Source organism: Ovis aries, chromosome 3, assembly GCF_016772045.2.
Source record: "Ovis aries strain OAR_USU_Benz2616 breed Rambouillet chromosome 3, ARS-UI_Ramb_v3.0, whole genome shotgun sequence".
Taxonomy (NCBI): domain Eukaryota; kingdom Metazoa; phylum Chordata; class Mammalia; order Artiodactyla; family Bovidae; genus Ovis; species Ovis aries.
This window is the reverse complement of record NC_056056.1, coordinates 38,405,025-38,421,123: the sequence shown is the minus strand read 5'-3', so window position 1 is coordinate 38,421,123 and position 16,099 is coordinate 38,405,025. Positions and strand designations below refer to the sequence as shown.

At 52.4% G+C, this 16,099-nt stretch overlaps 1 protein-coding gene across 1 annotated transcript; it reads right to left on the bottom strand.

Moving 5' to 3' along the window:
• Positions 1-273: 273 nt before the first annotated feature.
• On the bottom strand, positions 274-8,760 carry ASPRV1 (aspartic peptidase retroviral like 1). Its single transcript, XM_004023496.6, has one exon. The coding sequence runs from the start codon at positions 1,954-1,956 to the stop codon at positions 892-894; it is 1,065 nt and encodes a 354-aa protein (XP_004023545.3). The 5' UTR covers positions 1,957-8,760; the 3' UTR covers positions 274-891.
• Between the last annotated feature and the right edge of the window lie 7,339 nt (positions 8,761-16,099).

Genomic DNA, 16,099 nt, shown 5'->3' with positions numbered 1-16,099 from the left:
AGTCGGATACGAAAATACTGCAGTTTGTAATGATTAGAGGAATCAGGATTAGATTAGGCATGACAAGAACTATGGAGGAAATAAGTCAAGCTATATGAAATCGAGGTTGTCTTGGAAAATCCAAGCTATATCATCTCTGTACATGTATTCTCTTCTGTTTTCTAGCGAGACCCTCTGAAAATACTTGAACCTTCCTTCTCTTCACCACTCACTCCTTGCTTTCCCCAGCCTCGCACATCCATTGCATTCATCCCCAATCAACACATTACATGATTTTTCCATGAGTCATCCTTTATTGCTGTTTGAAGTCATAAATTATTGGCGCGAGACGCAGTGGGTTTCAAAGCAAATGACAGAAGGAAACACAGTTTGCAGGTGGGAAGACCCAACAGTGAAGAATCCCAGAGCAGTATCACCCTGGCCTTGAGGGTTGGGTCTTACTTGTAAGGACCCTGCAGCCAGGACCTAGCCCAGTCGAGTCAGACTACCTGGCCCACAGGTGATCGAGCCACATCTCCGGGGAGCTGAAGGGGTCCCCCAGTCCTCTCTCAAAGACCATCACTGTAGCCTTCTTGGAACTTTCTTCTGGCCTCCAAGTCTTTGCCACCAACAGCAGTGTGACAACCACAAGGACCCTCTCCCCTCTGAGACAGCCAACCTACTCTCCTCACCTGTTCCTTTTCCAGTGGAAGCTTCCCCTGAGCAGGGCAGATAAAGGCCCCTGCAGAGGGAGGAGCAGGGAGGGGAGCGGGAAAGGGAGGGGAGCAGGAGCGGGGGAGTTGATTTCAGAGAGCTGGCCAAGTCCAGTGACCCGCTGAGGAGACGTGCCTGTCTCCTCCACCACGGTGGGTCCTCCCACAAATACCTGAGGGATGAGGCAAAGGGAGCTTCTCAACAAGAGAGCTGCTGCTCCCGCTCCTCTGAGGAGGGCTCCTCCTCTATGAGCTCCAGGTCGAACTCATCTTCCAGGGACCCTCCCACTGGCAGAAGGCGGAACTTCTTCCCTTTAAGTGTGCACGTGCGGTGCTCGAAGTCCAGGACGGCGTTGTGGTCCTGGAGCACGTCGGTGCCAATGATTGCTTCCTCTGCACTCGCGTTGGCCACTAGGAAGGCTGCCTTCAGCTTCAGCTTGCCCAGGGACACCGCTGTATCCCAGACGCCCAAGATCTTCATTTCGGCCCCGTTGGCCACTTTCACCACATTTTCAAAGGGCCGCAGCGTATCCAAGTCGCCATCGGTGACCTCCTCCCACAAGCTTGGGTGGACCACGGAGACCTGGGCCCCGGAGTCCACCAGGAACCTCACGGGTACTTTGCCAATTTTCCCTTTGAGGTAGTAGCCCTTACCCATGCTGTTGGCAAAGACGATCTCCTTGGGCAGGTGGCTGTGGGCAGCCTCAGGCCCCCCGAAGGTCTTCAGGAGGGTCTCTTTCACAGCCCCGTAGTTTCCCTGGTCCTCGGGACTGAGACCATTGAAGGCCCCCAGGGCGTCTCCCCTGAGGGACTCTTTCAGGAACCTCAGCTTGGTGATGTGGTCCCAGCGGTTGAGGTGGTTGATGACCTCAAAGCGATGCAGCCAGAGGTGTGGGGCCACACTGGCTCCATCGAAAGGCTCTGGGACGAAGGCACGCTCCCGGCTCCTGACTCCGCTCCCGGCCATCCCTCTGCTCCCTTCTGGAACGGCAGCAACAACCCACAGCAGGTAGAGAAAGCCACAGATCAGTGTCAGCGCAATCACGCTGGAGAGCAAGGCTTCTCTAAGCAGACTGTTGCTGGGTGCCCGCTGTTGGCAAGCTGGAGGGACCAGGCGAAGGCTGTCTGACTGCTGGGTGCAGAGCTGTGGCCTGCTCACTCTGCAGAGCCTTTTTGATACCCAGCCTGGGCCCCCAGGGCTCCCCATTCGCCTTTGTTCTGGGAGCTCCGCCCCTGCTCCTCCCACTCCCCCTCCCTCCAGCATCCTGCTCGACGGGCAGGATCAGTGCCCCGCCCTCCTGCATCCATCAACACGACAGGCCGCGGGGAGCCCACGTTGCAAGGAAGGCCAGCCTGGGTCAGAGGGGGCCTCCTCAGGTACCCTCCCCAGCCTGTGTCCCAGAATAACAGATGAGGACAGGACGACGTTACGACATCCAGGTGTTTGTCATCAGCTAAAGGAAGGTGGAGTCAGGGACCAGAGGCAGGACCTGGGACCATCAGCTTCTCAACTGGGGAGGCCCCTTTGCCCTCAGCCTCGAGTGACCCCCTTTGAGTGGTTAAGGGGAAGGAGCTTACATTTACTGTGTTTCTGCTCTGATTGAAGTGAGGGGCTGGGTGTTTCTCATGAGCTCTGAACCAAGCACAGAATCCCATAAGATTCTCTGGCAAGATGGAGGAGAGTCCTCAGAATCAAGAATGCCCATAAATAGTTTCTTTAAATGAGGGAACACATGGACACATTTTCCATGAATGCAATTGCTACAGTAGTTTTCCCTGGTTGATCACACCTAATTCAGAGTCATTCTGCCTTCTGGGAGTGAGTGCCAGAATCTGGAGTCAGGCTCCGACTCTACCTCTGGGCAGGCCTCCTCCTCGGCTTCTCCTGTCTCACCTTCCAGAAATCTTTATAAGAGTCTGTTCCCCAGGTTCTTCAGACCACCGCTTCATCTGGGCATTTGTGGAAAGAGCAGCAAGAGAATTCCACTCCTTTTTACTCCAAGAGGGGGAAGCACCCACTGTGTTGGCAAAGCCAGCAGTGAGAGTCTGGATGGCTTTAGATGGAGGAGGCTGGCTGTGGGACCTCCTGTGGGACCTCCTGTGGGGTTTGGGGGTGGGAGGGTGGAGAGCCGTCCCAGGGCACCCCATGGATACCCAGAAGACAGATCTGGGAGTTCATGGCTGGAGTCTGACTTGGGCTTGTGCAGGGTGACTGGGGCTATTGGGGGGGCCCACACTGATGACCCTGTTTAAATGTCACCCCTCCACAGAGCCCTCTACTCTGGCCTCACCAGTGTGCCCACTCCCAGGTGACAACCATGGCAGTGTGCTGGGTGGTTCATTCATAAGTCTGTGTCCTGCCCATGTACGACTGCCTCCAGGCCTGGCAGAAACTGACTCTGGGGCAAGTAGGCGCTCTTTACTGGGCTCCAAGCCTGCTGAGTGCTGTCACCAAACAGGAGAGATGAAGACAGGAGAGGAGCAAGAACCAGCAGCACACCTGTGGCTCTGGGCTGTTTCTCCTGGCCCAGAGCCTGTCTCTCACCAACTCCCTGTCCCACTGATCACCCGGTGCCTGGTTGAATTCCAGAGGACCCTGGCTCTAGTCCTGCCCCTGGTTGGTCCCAGAGCCTCTGACTATGCCAGAAGACCCTTAGCCCCTGTGGCTGTGTCAGCCCCTAGCACCTGACACAGTGAGCCAGCACAGAGGCAGCTGGGTCAACACCTCTCATCACAGCTGCCTGGCTGAGGTGGGGCCATCATGCCATTCCAAAAACCCAGAGGAGGGGGAAGTGGAGTCACTGGGCAGGTGGGTCTCCTAGAGGATTGCACAATGCAGAACCTGCACCCAGAGAAACGGCCCTGCACCCACAAGACCAGGAAGCCCCTTCGGCCAGTGGATGTTTGTGGATAGACTCCTGGTCCCTGGAATGGGCATTGTTCTGTGGCCCAGGTACTGACCTTAGTGGCTTTGTGGCTCCCTGGTATTCATCACCTTGAACCCTTGGTCCCCTGGAAGTGGGAATGAGTTAGGAGGCTGGCATGTGACTGAGGGAAGTAAGAAGTAAGGTGGCTTCTCAACTGGCAACTAGGACTGCTGGATGCCCCCACTGTGGCCTTTCAGACCATCATGGTGGACAGTGAGGTTAGGTCTCCCTGTTGCCATTGTCTGGAAATAGGAGGTCCCTGGGACCTGGGTCATGGTCCTCACTTAATTGGGTTTGGTGTTCACTTTGGCCAAGTCATTCAATGTCTATCCCCCCAGTGAGCGTCAGGACAACCTGTAGGACAGACCAGCTGGCGTGCTCCACCATTCTGAAAAACAAGGAGCTTGAATGGCTGAATGGCTAAATGGCTTGTCTCAGGCCCAAGCTGCCCGGTGCATGTAAGGGCATTTTGCAAATAAAGGCAGGGGAGCAGATGTGTTGGGCTCAGAGAGGCATCCGGCTAGGTCCTGGGGCTTTACTGTTGATGGCCTCTGAAGGGGGCAGTGATCTAGTGGGCAATGAGAGCTGATGGCTAAATATCTGAGAATTTTCTCAGTCTTAAACCAACTGGTAGCTTGAAACCAGACTTGGTGGGAGCATTTATACCACAAAAATTGGCAAATTCTAAATCAAGCCCCCCTTTTTCTGGAAAGCCAGCTTGTCATCACATTCTTGCCTGCAGACCTTGGTCACTCTCTCTGGGGCAGGCAAAGCACCACAGCCAGTGATTAACAAGCTTCTAGCATCTCCACTCCTGCCCAACCGCTGTGCCCAAGTCCCTTCTCTAGCCCCCCTTGCCTCATGCTCCCCCACAGCCCTTATTCTTCTGGGTCCTTGGACCTGAGGCCCTCCTCAGCGAACCCCTCTAAGTTAGCTCTCCACACAGTCCCACCTGGGGTCCCCAAGACAAGCACACAGGGGATCTCATGGCTACTAGGCGAGCTGGCAAGGGTTGAGATTAGGGAGGTTCTCTCTTGAAGATCAGGAAAATGGTGACCTCAGTTCTCCAGCTCCCTTCAGCCTTGGGAGAGGCCCATCCCTGGAAGACCTCAGAACCACTCAGGAACCTTGGGACTGCTGTGTCAGTGTTGAACTGATGCGCAACCCAGCCGGGGCAGGACAGGCGCCACTGCCTCCTCCCAGGACCTAGGAAATCGTGGTTAATTATTGACAAATATAGGTATTGGGGCGGGAACACCCTCATTATTACCCATTGGCATCTCCAAAGTGTGCTTGGAGGCAGGCGCTTATCCCAAGAGGAGGTAAATCAGGACAATAAACAGGAAGGATTTACGGGGTCCCCACCCTCCACACCCCTCATTGAGATTTTGGGGCTCTGAGCTCTGCTGGCCCCACTGCCTGCCTCCCCTTTGCCATCTCATCCCTCCCCAGCCCTAGGGGTGGAGGGGGTGGTGGCGTGTGACGCATTATAAGCCCATGAAAGGGCCCATCGGGGGGCCCTGAGAACTGAAGCCCTTGATGAGCAGTGGGAACACCCCAGAAGCCTCATTCCCCTTCTCTTTACTGTTTCTTCTGCCTGACCACTGCTGGGGCACAGTGGAACCCAGAGAGGAGCCCAACCTCTCAAGTTCTGAGATTAGGGGGTCCTGGGGTGCAGGGTGGGCAGTGGGGGGGCCTGGGAGGGGACCTGGGCATTCTCAGGAGGTCATGTTGAGCAAAGAGCCTGGAGATACCCTACAGATTCCAGGGTGAGGCCCAGATGTAACACCAGGAGGGGCAGAAAAGGCACCACCCGCCCTTGCTGTGCCCAGATAAGGGGCTCTGCAGCTCCTTTCCAGCTGCCTCTGGCCGGCGTCCCGCACTCCCAAGATCAAGGTCACCCTGGAAACTGGATGGGGTGAGAGCAGACACGAATTTAAGGAGTTTTCAAGGCAACAAAGAAGGTTGAGGGGAGACAGAAGGTGCACTTTTTCTAAGCGGGGACGGCTTGATGAGCATCCAACCTGTGAAGTCCCAGGGACTCTGCTCTCAGAAAGGCCAGGGTTGGTCTGCTGTGCTGCTGACTTTAAATTCCCAGTAGTTTGGAACAAAGAGCCCCATGCTCATTTTTTCCAGGCCCTGTAAATTAGGTAGCTGGTTGTGTCTCGAACCCATCTGATGGGACTTCACACACATGGACATATACACACATGCACACCCTCCTCACCACGCATCACACATATATGCTGTCACTCAGTTGTATCCGACTCTTTGTGACCCCAAGGACTGAAGCCTGCCAGGCTCCTCTGTCCATGGGATTCTGCAGGCAAGAATACTGAAGTGTGTTTCCATTTCCTATTCTCGGGGATCTTCCTGATCCAGGGATCGAACCTGCTTCCCAGGTGGCAATGGTGGTAAAGAACCCTCCTGCCAAGGCAGGAGACGTAAGAGACACAGGTTTGTGCCCTGGGTTGGGTAGATCGCGTGGAGGAGGGCACAGCAACCCACTCCAGTATGGGTTGGAGTGCAAAGTCAGACATGACTGAAACGATTTAGCACACACATACACACACAAACACGCACAAACATACCCCCACACACACTGCACACCCTCCCTACCACGCATCACACATATATGCTCAGTCACTCAGTTGTTTCTGACTCTTTGTGACCCCGTGGACTGAAGCCTGCCAGGCTCCTCTGTCCAAGGAGAATTTTCCAGGCCAGAATACTGGAGTGGGTTGCTATTTCCTACTCCAGGGGATCTTCCAGACCCAGGGATGGAACCCACGTCTCTTGCCTCTCCTGCTTTACCACTAGCACCACCTGGGAAGCCCTCACACATATTCATGTGTCCACAAAAACGCACCTCCCCACACACTGTGCTCACATCCTGCGCATGCAAAACCCACACCAAACACACAGTCACACTACAGTTCTCAGCTCAAAACGACTAAGCAATTGTGTAACATGCATATAGAACTCAGCCCCCACCTTTCATTTCACAGATTTTTTTGCACACACATTTACACTAAGTATTAAAACCAAATTTATTGGAGGCACCTGCAGTTTATTAGCCCCTGGGCATACTTACTGGCCCAGAAAACTAGGCAGGTCCCATCACTGTGGCTTACACGCTAATGAAAAGAGGATACAGCTGGTTAACAGCCTGATTTTGAAGAGTTTAAGACCAACGTGTGTGTGCAGGCTGACCACTTGAAGCAGCCCCAGTCACAGCCACACTGCTTCGAAAGTAGGTCACACCGCCTTCTGCCCCCACCCACTGCCCTCACTGTGTGGGGCCAAAGACACGATTCCCTCTGTTTCTCCTGCCTCCAGGCTCTCCCACCACAAGCAAACTCCCCCAAGCCTGGCTCGCTCCTTGCAGCTCCCAGCTGGCCTGTTCCTTCCAAGACCCTATCCTAGGGTTGATGGCACAGCTCCTGGGAGGTGGGGACCCAGCAGCTTCCAGTATCCTGTTTCAGTGTGTGGCGGCATCAGGTCCTCAAGCTGAAAGGAGGGGCAGAGTGGTGAATTGTGCTAGAAAATCCAGTTAGGGATTCAGATCAGAATCCAAGGGCATCTGGGTGGGCTCTGACCAAAGCCAGGCATGTGGGGAAATCCACGGCACTGGCAGGTGCCTGAACCCCAATCCACAGCCCCTGGACTGCCAGTCCTGCTGTTCTGAGTGGGAATGCCACACCTGGCATTCACATCACCTGTGGCCAAAAGCGCTAGGGCAGGCTAGCTTTTCCTTGTGTGTTTCCCACCCTGGGTCCTGGGCACAGCTCGGGGACAGAGTATTCCTGCCCCGGGTCCCTGCCCCTGTTCGTCACTGTTCCAGAACCACCTTCTCCCATTTGCGACCCTCTCGACACTCATCTACCACCTGGTTTAAAAGCCTTCCACCTGGATGCCACCCCGTTCAACCCACCAGCTGAACTCCCCTTATCAGCAGCCTGCAAGACCGTCACACTGGAGGGTCCCAGAGAAGTTTAGGGAACAGTGGTCCCAGGCCTAAAGCCACTGCCAGCCCTCCAGACCCAGGGTCAAGGCCAGGGCCAACCAACAGTTGGTCAGAACAAGTTTCTGGCTGACTCCCTAGAAGTTCAATATGCCAAAACCAGTTCTTCCCCTGTTTTTATCTCTCAGTCAACTATGAAGATTACTTAAGGTGTTCGGAAGACCTCCCCACTCCCCTCCTCCCAACCCAGACACTCCAAATTACGCTCCCGCCTTCTTCCCAATTCCTGGTGCCCCCGCCGTGGACCAAGCCCTCACCCCTTCCTTCTCTTATTTCTTCCACCCTCCCTAGGGGCAGGGGTTCTACCTGGTGACAGGGACTGGCTCCAAGGGAAGACCCCAGAAGATCCCCCTCTTTCCCATCCCCATGGTCCCCTCCATTTAACTGAGGTTGGCAGCAGGACTCATCAGGTAATCCAAACAGCTCTGGAGACATGAACTCACTTTTAACAAACAGTCCTGAAATTTATGAAACATTCACAAAAATCAAAGTATACAGATTGTAGTCTCCAAGTACAAGTGGGCTTCTAATGACATCAGGACACTCAGCTTAAAGCTAGACACGTGGAGGACTTTAGTCCAACTTAAAATACCTCAAAGGCAGCTTTGAACTGATCCCAAAATAGCTTTAATTGCTGCTAATGATAACTGGTATCTTGAAGAATGCAAACATATAAAACAGCCTCAGCACAGGAGCTGCTGCTTTGGAATCCACTGCCAGCTCAGCTTTGCTCCTGACTTATAGAAGACGGGGGACAAAGGGTGGCCCCTTCCGTCTGGCATGTCAAAGTGGTCTCTGCCTTACCATCCAGAAGAAGGAGGGGAAGGCAGGAAAGGGAAGATGGAAACGCCAGGGGAGCTCTGACACGGAGGGAAGTCTCCAGGTTATTAGTAGCAGCAGTAACAGCCATTTACCGAGCACCTACCCTGGGCCACACACCATGCTGGTGGCTGCAAGTGTGTGTAAGGCTCTGAGTCTAGTCTGAAGCTAGATGGGGATGGGCAGTGCTGAAGAAGAGGGTTGATCCCATTCCAGACCTATTTCTTGAGGCTAACTCTGCTTCACGTTGGGTGATGAATCAGATCTGAGCCCTGCCCTCACAGAGTTCTCAGGTAAGTGGGGAAGAAAGACTCAGACACGGGTGCCCTAATTCCACAGAGATGAGAATGGGAGGCAGGCGAGATGGTGGTCCAAGGAGCACTGGGCACCTCATCCCACCAGAAATCTACTAGTGTTACCCAAGAAGAACAAAGAGTAAAGGGATGCTAGAGAGGAGGGAATGAGCTGAAACCAGGGAATGAGGGCAATCACACATCGCAGATTCAGATGGACTGCTGTTGCTGTCAGCTCACTCTGTGCAGGGGTTTGGGGGCGAAGGCCCTCGGGCTAACACACAAGACAGGAAGGCAGTTAGTCTCTAGATTCAGCAGTCCAACTGAAAATATGTGTATGAACATGGAAAAAAGACTGGAAGAAAATACTAGTTCGGCCAAAAAGTTGGTTCAGGATTTTTAACATCTTATGAGAAAATCCAAGCAACCTTCTTGGCCAGCCCAATACAACAAAACTAGAACAGTGCCTCTGTCTGGGTGGTGGGGTCATGAGGACCTTAATTTTCTTCTGTATTCATTCTGAGAATATATTCTCTAATAAAAAGGTTATTTAAAAATAAGCAAACTTGTTCTTGCAAGTTCTATAAGTTTAAAATTATTTTCAAGTAAAAAAGTTTTTAACAGGGAGTATATGAGAAATCTGTTCCTTCCACTCAGTTTTGCTATGAATCTAAAACTGCTCTAAAAAATCATCTATTTTTTTTTAATTTTTAAAAGGTACTTAAAGAAGGGATAATAACGTTGCCAATAGTAATAACTGTTGAAACTAAATGATAGGTATGAGAGTTTGAGTTTCCCACAACTTTGGGGTGTATTCAAAAATATTCCATAATAAAAAGTAAAATTGTAAGTAAACAAGGGACTTCCCTGGTGATCAGGGGCTAAGACTCCATGCTCCCAATGCAGGGAGCCGGAGTTCGATCCCTAGTCAGGAAATTAGATCCCGCATGCTGCAACTAAGACCTTCCTTGCACAACCAAATTAAAAAAAAAAAAAAAAGTAAACCAAAGCTCTGTGCCAAGACCGTCTCCAGCCTGGCCTGCCCAGTTCTAGACCCACTGCCTGGCAGTCTGTGTCACCCAGTCTTGGGCACTGGAACCACTGGTGACCCAGGACAGGCAGGGTCAGTGTCCCTTCTGGGCATCCTCTCCCCAGCCCCAAAGCAGAGGTTCTCAGCTAACTCCTGTCCGCAGCACCACTGACACACGGGCCCTAGGCTCCAGGCTCAACACTGCTCCCCGTCAGCACCCAGCCCCCCAAACTCATGGCAACAACATTAGCCTTGACAGTCCTGCCAGGGCCACCACCCAGCTTCCTGCAGGCTGCAGGCTCCTGTCCTGTACTCTTTCCTTATGGACTCTCCTCCCTCATCTGAGTCAGCTGGCACCAGGCTCTCACATCCTAAAAATGAGTCCCTCACTGGCCCAGCATCCCCCTTGGTTAATGACCGTTCCTCTCCTTCCTCCCCAGTCAGTTTCTAGAAGGGCTGGTCCACACTCGCAGGACCAAGGCCTGCACGTGCCCCGCTGTGGTTCAAGGCCGCCCGCGTCCCTCTGTCAGCGAGCTGGTCCACCTCGCACAAGGCGCCCCACAGTCTAGAGCATCCTTGCTTCCCTCTGTTTCACTGTGTCCGCCACTCGCTGCCCAAGCCCCTGGCTTCTGCCCCCTCCTCCCGGAGCTGCACCCCTGCCAAGGACATCCGTGGCCGCACCCCAGGAGCCCCTCAGGGAATCTGCTTTTCCTCCTAGGTCTCTCCTGCCACACTGGTTCCTGGGACCCAGGTTTTTTTTATCTTGTGCCTCAAAGAGCACTCCCCTAGTATTTCATGGTGCCTTTCTCCCCGAGGCTCCCTCTACTGCCCTTCCCCTGACCTAACTCTCTCTCTCTATATGTGGGTTTCCCTGGTAGCTCAGCTTGTAAAGAATCTGACTGCAGTTCAGGAGACCCAGCTCAATTCCTGTCTTGGGAAGATCCCCTGGAGAAGGAATAGGCCACCCACTCCAGTATACTTCGGCTTCCCTGGTGGCTCAGATGGTAAAGAATCTGCCTGCAGTGTGGGAAACCTGGGTTCGATTCCTGGGTTGGGATGATCCCCTGGAGGAGGGCAAGGCAACCCACTCTAGTATTCTTGCTTGGAGAACCCCCATGGACAGAGGAGCCTGGTAGGCTCCCCAGCCTGTACCCTTGACCTAACTCTCTGCTCCACTGCCACATACACCCCACAAGTCCACTTTCAACACTAAACACATTGTCTTCCCAGAAGACAAAACAATAACAGTTTGAATAACACCAGTCTACCTGGTGAAGACAGCACTGCTAGCCTGACTTGCAAAGTCACAGAGGGGAGGAAGTTGTTGGGGGAGAGCAGGTAGTGCTTCCGGGGAAAAGAGTGAAGGTGTGCAGGGTCTCGCGGATGGAGGAGGAGAGGGGATGATAGGAGTAAAAACCCTCAAAGACCACGTCCTTCATGCTTAGATCGTGCTGGTGCCCCAACCAGGAACTGGTCTGGCCCTGGCTTATGATATATATAAGCAAAATGCATTTACCATATGTGATACACTTGTGTTTTCTATTTTACTCCACTTTTTCTTTTTTAAATGCTGGTAATGACACACTAAATTAAGCTCCCAACCATGAACTGGTCCCCTGCCCTCACCATTTAAAACGTCTGCTGTAGCCAGTGGGGATCACTAAGGGTTTCCTGCAAGGGAGCAACATGATTAGAAGGGTGGGTTAGGACAGTGCTTCTCAAATGTATGAAAGTGAAGGCCCTGTGCATTTACAATCCATCCTATACTTTACTTAAAAAAAAATAAAAGTGAATTATTAGAAAAGAAAATAACAAAAATATAAAAAATAACACAAGCCCCTATTTGCTGTAATTAAAAAATATCCTTTGTAGACACTTCGGAGTGATGTCAGAAGCATGCTGAGAGGCAGATGCTAGGCTGGGACCAGAGATGTGAGGTGACTTTGCCAGGCCTGTTTGCCAGGTAATGCATTTGAGCCCTTGACACGTGCCACACCTGCACTGCCAACCTCTCTCCCAGGGCACTTCCAATTTGCACAGTCTGAAGGGCTTTGCTAAGGCGACAAGCACAGCTATGCAGGCTCCTTGTCTATGGATCCACCTTGCTTACATTCGAATCCCAACTCAGCCACTAAGCAGCTGTCGGCCATGGACAAAGGACTTAGCCTCTCCCAGCCTCCGTTTCCTCTTGGAATCATCCTGGGAGATTAATAAAACAATCTGTCCTGCAGGGAGAGGCCCAGAACTGGAACCTGGTTGACACCCCTGCTTCTGACCCTCACGGTTAGGATTCTACTGTCCTGGTCCCCTGTCTGAGTCAGCCTCATCCTTGCAGGTCCCTTCTCTGCCCCTCACCGACCACTGCAGCCAAACCACCTCAGCTCCTTGCTTCCTCTCTGCCTCATACTCTCAGAAGATGGCTTGCATCCTACAAGGCAGAGAGAATAGTAAACCCCAGGTTCTGTCCACTCCCACTCCTTTCTCAGGGACTCTGTACCCATCAGACTAATCCCTCCACCTGGGCCTCATTCACACACCCTCCTCTCTACATTGACGGAGCTTCTTTCCACCGATTATTCCCTCCCTCTTCTGAGCATCCTTCCAAAGAGTCAAGTCTCTGATCACTCCTCAGCCTAAGGAAATCTGCCCTGTGGTGTGCTGATAAACGTTAAACAACAGACCCGCTAGAGAAAATAATGTTTGCATATATACACGTACATGAGTTTATTATAAATTTTACTGACATAAAAGATGTTTAGCAATTTATAAATAATAATAAAAATACTGTATTCTTTATTGTCAACTGAATGTAGCAAATGGAGTCTTATAGAATGCTTTCATTGATTTTTACCAACCCCCTGACTCCATAACCAACCTAAAATTATAATTGAAGAGTGAGTGTAGTTCCATCATGAATGGTGGTTGATATTTTTGTTTGTGCTATCTAGTAAGAAAAAAGTGAAACAATAAGAATATATGTTGGAATTTCACTCATTTGTCTATGGTGGGACCAACTTCCCTGCTGAATCAGATAATAGTTTTTGAATACTGGAAGAACATGTGTTCAAATTTTTTTGTGCCATTCATAATGTAGGGGCTACTGGCAAACCATACATTTAAATTTAATTTAATCTGCCTTGTTAACATTTCCTTTATAAATTTCTTATGTCTAGATAGTCAACAATACAATAAATCAAGCTCTGATTTGTGGTATTTCTGAATTTCAATGGTATTCCCACCATGGCCAGTTTCAAGCTACCAACAGGATGCCACTGAGTGCAGAGCTGGGAAGAAAAGCACAGTAACGCAACATTATATAGTATTTCCACAGGCATAAGGGGTAAAAAAAAAAAAAAAAAGCATAAACAGTAAAACCTAGTAAAATTCTTCAGAGATGATGAGTTTTGAGTATTTATCTTTGTTTTTAACAGAACTTATTTCATTGTAATTTTATTTAGCTTAACTTTTTAATAATAGCTAGGTTTAGCAACTGCCTCACAAAGTTCCTAAAAACTTAGGAATTCAGCCCTCAGGAGATGATCTGATCTGAACACACGTGGATCTGACCTCTCCTCCCAGCTCTGCCTTGAATGGGATCTCCAGAAAGTTCTCCCAGCCTGGTGGCAGCCCCTTCCAATGTATACATTTCAGGTCCTATCTTGTAAGCAAAACTGAACTAATTTTCTTGCTCTCAAACTTGCTCCACTCCAGGGCTACCATCTTGGTGAAGGGCTTCTCCATCTACTGAGGAACCCAGGCCAGAAACCACTGTGTGATTCAGTCTGGTTAGCCCTCAAGGGTCAAGAGAAGCCCACAGAGAAAGGCATGATCCAGAGGGATTTTAATCAGCACATAGAGAAAATCTGATAAATGGTGATGCTGATAAATGGTGATGAAGGCAGTGGGAAGCGATGAAATTCTTCCTTATCCAGAATTACAGGCCTTTCTGAAGGATCAATTTGAGAAATATAATGGAGAGATACAGAGTACAGGATTAAGTGATGGAATCAGAAGTACAGTTTAAAAATGCTTAAGGCACGGTGATTCTGGGGAGAGGAGTGGACAGCTTAGGAAGGAATGCAGGAGTGCCTGGTAACAACTTGGAAGGGATGACTGAGGGGGCTGCCCGGTTCCTGGCCTGGGTGTCTTGGAGGACAGTGGCAGAACTCTCTGGAGACTGTGAAGGAATGGCTTTGTGGGGTGACTATGAACTTATCCTGGGGTGTTCTGGGTTTGAGGTCCATGTTCAACCAAATGGAAAAGTCCCTTTGTCAGTTGGATATCGGAATCTGGACTTCAGGAAAAAGTCATGATCGAAAGACGGAATTTGAGAGCCATCAACAGATCAGTATTTAGGAACTATCTCCCCTTGGAGAGAGGGAATTGTCTGGGCAGAGGACCCCACCTTAGGCCTGGGGACACCAGGGTCAGAGGGTTGGCCATGGGCCCAGAGATGGAGAAGCAGTGAGACAGGCAGGAGGCTGAAAGCAGAGTGGGGGCCAGAGAGACAGAAGGGGTGACAATTCTGGGAGGAGGGCGCGCTTAGCACTGGCCAAGGGTGGGAAGGATGGAAGTTATTGCAGAGCATTTTAGCAACTTGGTGGCCCAGAGACAGGGGTCGAAGGAAGGCCAGCTGGTGAGGACAAGGGCAGGGCAGCGGAGGAAGGAGAAGGTTGGAAAGAGGGGATGCTGGCTCCCAGGAGCGTGGGGCCTGAGGGGGACAAACGAGGGAGGCGTCCACAGCCCCGCTGGAAGGGTTAGCCTTGGGCGGGCAAGGAGCTGTGTCTCAGGAGGTGTGCAGGTGGACACCAAGGCGAGCCAGGAAGGCGGGGGTTCCGTCTGGATTCCCTGGGAAGCAGATGCGGAATGGAGTTAGGAGTGACGAGATTCAGTGGGGAGACACCTGTAAGAGAGAGGGAAGGGGAGCAGGAGCAGGCAGAGAGGGCTCAGAGCAGGCAGGAGACACCTCACACTGGGGCAAGAAGAAGGGGGCCCCTCCCTGCCCTACGGCTTCAGCACTGGGGGAGCTTGGGCGCAGCTGCCCCCACACCCCTCGGCCCCCTCCCAGGGCTGAGCAGTGTGCCTCCGTGACGGCCACAGCAGGGGCACCCCATCTCTCAGAGACGTGGGGTTGGGGTTGTTTGGCAGGCGTGTGGTGGAGAGCTCATGGGTGGAGGATGGCGGGGAGGGCTTGGGACAGTTCCAGGGGAGAAGGAGACTAATGCTGGAGGCCTGAGGTGGCTGCGTGTGGAGGCCTGGAGTCTGTAGTCACTTCAGTACCCCCACGGGGGAACGAGGATAGCAGGAGGCTGGTCTGTCCTGGGCCAGATGTCTAGCCCAGTCAGTCAGGGGCAGTGGAAGGACAGAGGACCAGGGGGCAGCAGGCTGGGGGAAGAGGGTGCCTGACGTAATGAAAGGGTCTGGGCCTCTGGGAACGGGAGGGGAGGATGGGTTAGGGCGGGTGCTGGGGAACTCTGTGAGGCTGAGGACGGGGTGATTGAGTCGTGGATGAAAAGTCTGTGAGGGAGAAGGCTGGGATCAGAGCGTGGGGACTGTTTCAGAGCAGAGGTGGAACACTTCTCAGCCATGACGATGCTGGGTGGCTGAGGAGGGCACAGGGACACGAGGCCAGGCTGCTCCCAGGGTGTGGGGTCGTGGACTGACGGCACGTTTGCAGTCCTGTCACATCCCCCGTCAGCTGGCGGCCCTGTGGCCCTGTGCCTGGTGACCCCCTGAGCCCGGAGCAGGGCTAACCCGAGGCACAGAGCAGGGCTCAGTCTCCTGCCAGTGCTCCCCTCAGGGCGATTCCAGGCTAAGGCTTGACCCTCAGGCAGGGTCCACCCCAGCCAGAGGCCACGGAAGGTTGAAGACCCCCATCCCTGAAGGGCAGAGCTCCCTCAGACGAGACACTAGGGTGCTGAGAGGAAGTATAGGTGGGCGTTAACAGAGGACCTGACTGTCTCCAGGCACTCAGGGAAAGCTTTCCACATTTGAGATCTGAGGGAAAAAAAGGGGTGCCCTAGGTGAAGTGGGGGATCAAGAGGAGGCTCACAGAGAGGCCCCACTTGCCCAGCAGGAGCCCAATCTGCAAAAGTCCCCTTTTCTTCCCGTCACACTGCCTTCCCTCAGGGTTTTGAAGGGCCCTTGTTACCTTCCACCACAGGCCCCTTGCACGTGCTGTTCCTCACCCCGGAAAGTTCCCCTGCCCCTCCCCCTCCTTTAGGGAATTGCTGAGTTTGGAAAGCACCCAGAATTACTTGAGGAAGGCTCTATAGCAGATACCCTTGAATTTGCCGCACACCTCACTCAGAGGC

Coding starts and splice junctions, on each gene's coding strand:
- ASPRV1 (XM_004023496.6), bottom strand. CDS start 1,956: ATGCTGGAGGGAGGGGGAGTGGGAGGAGCAGGGGCGGAGCTCCCAGAA.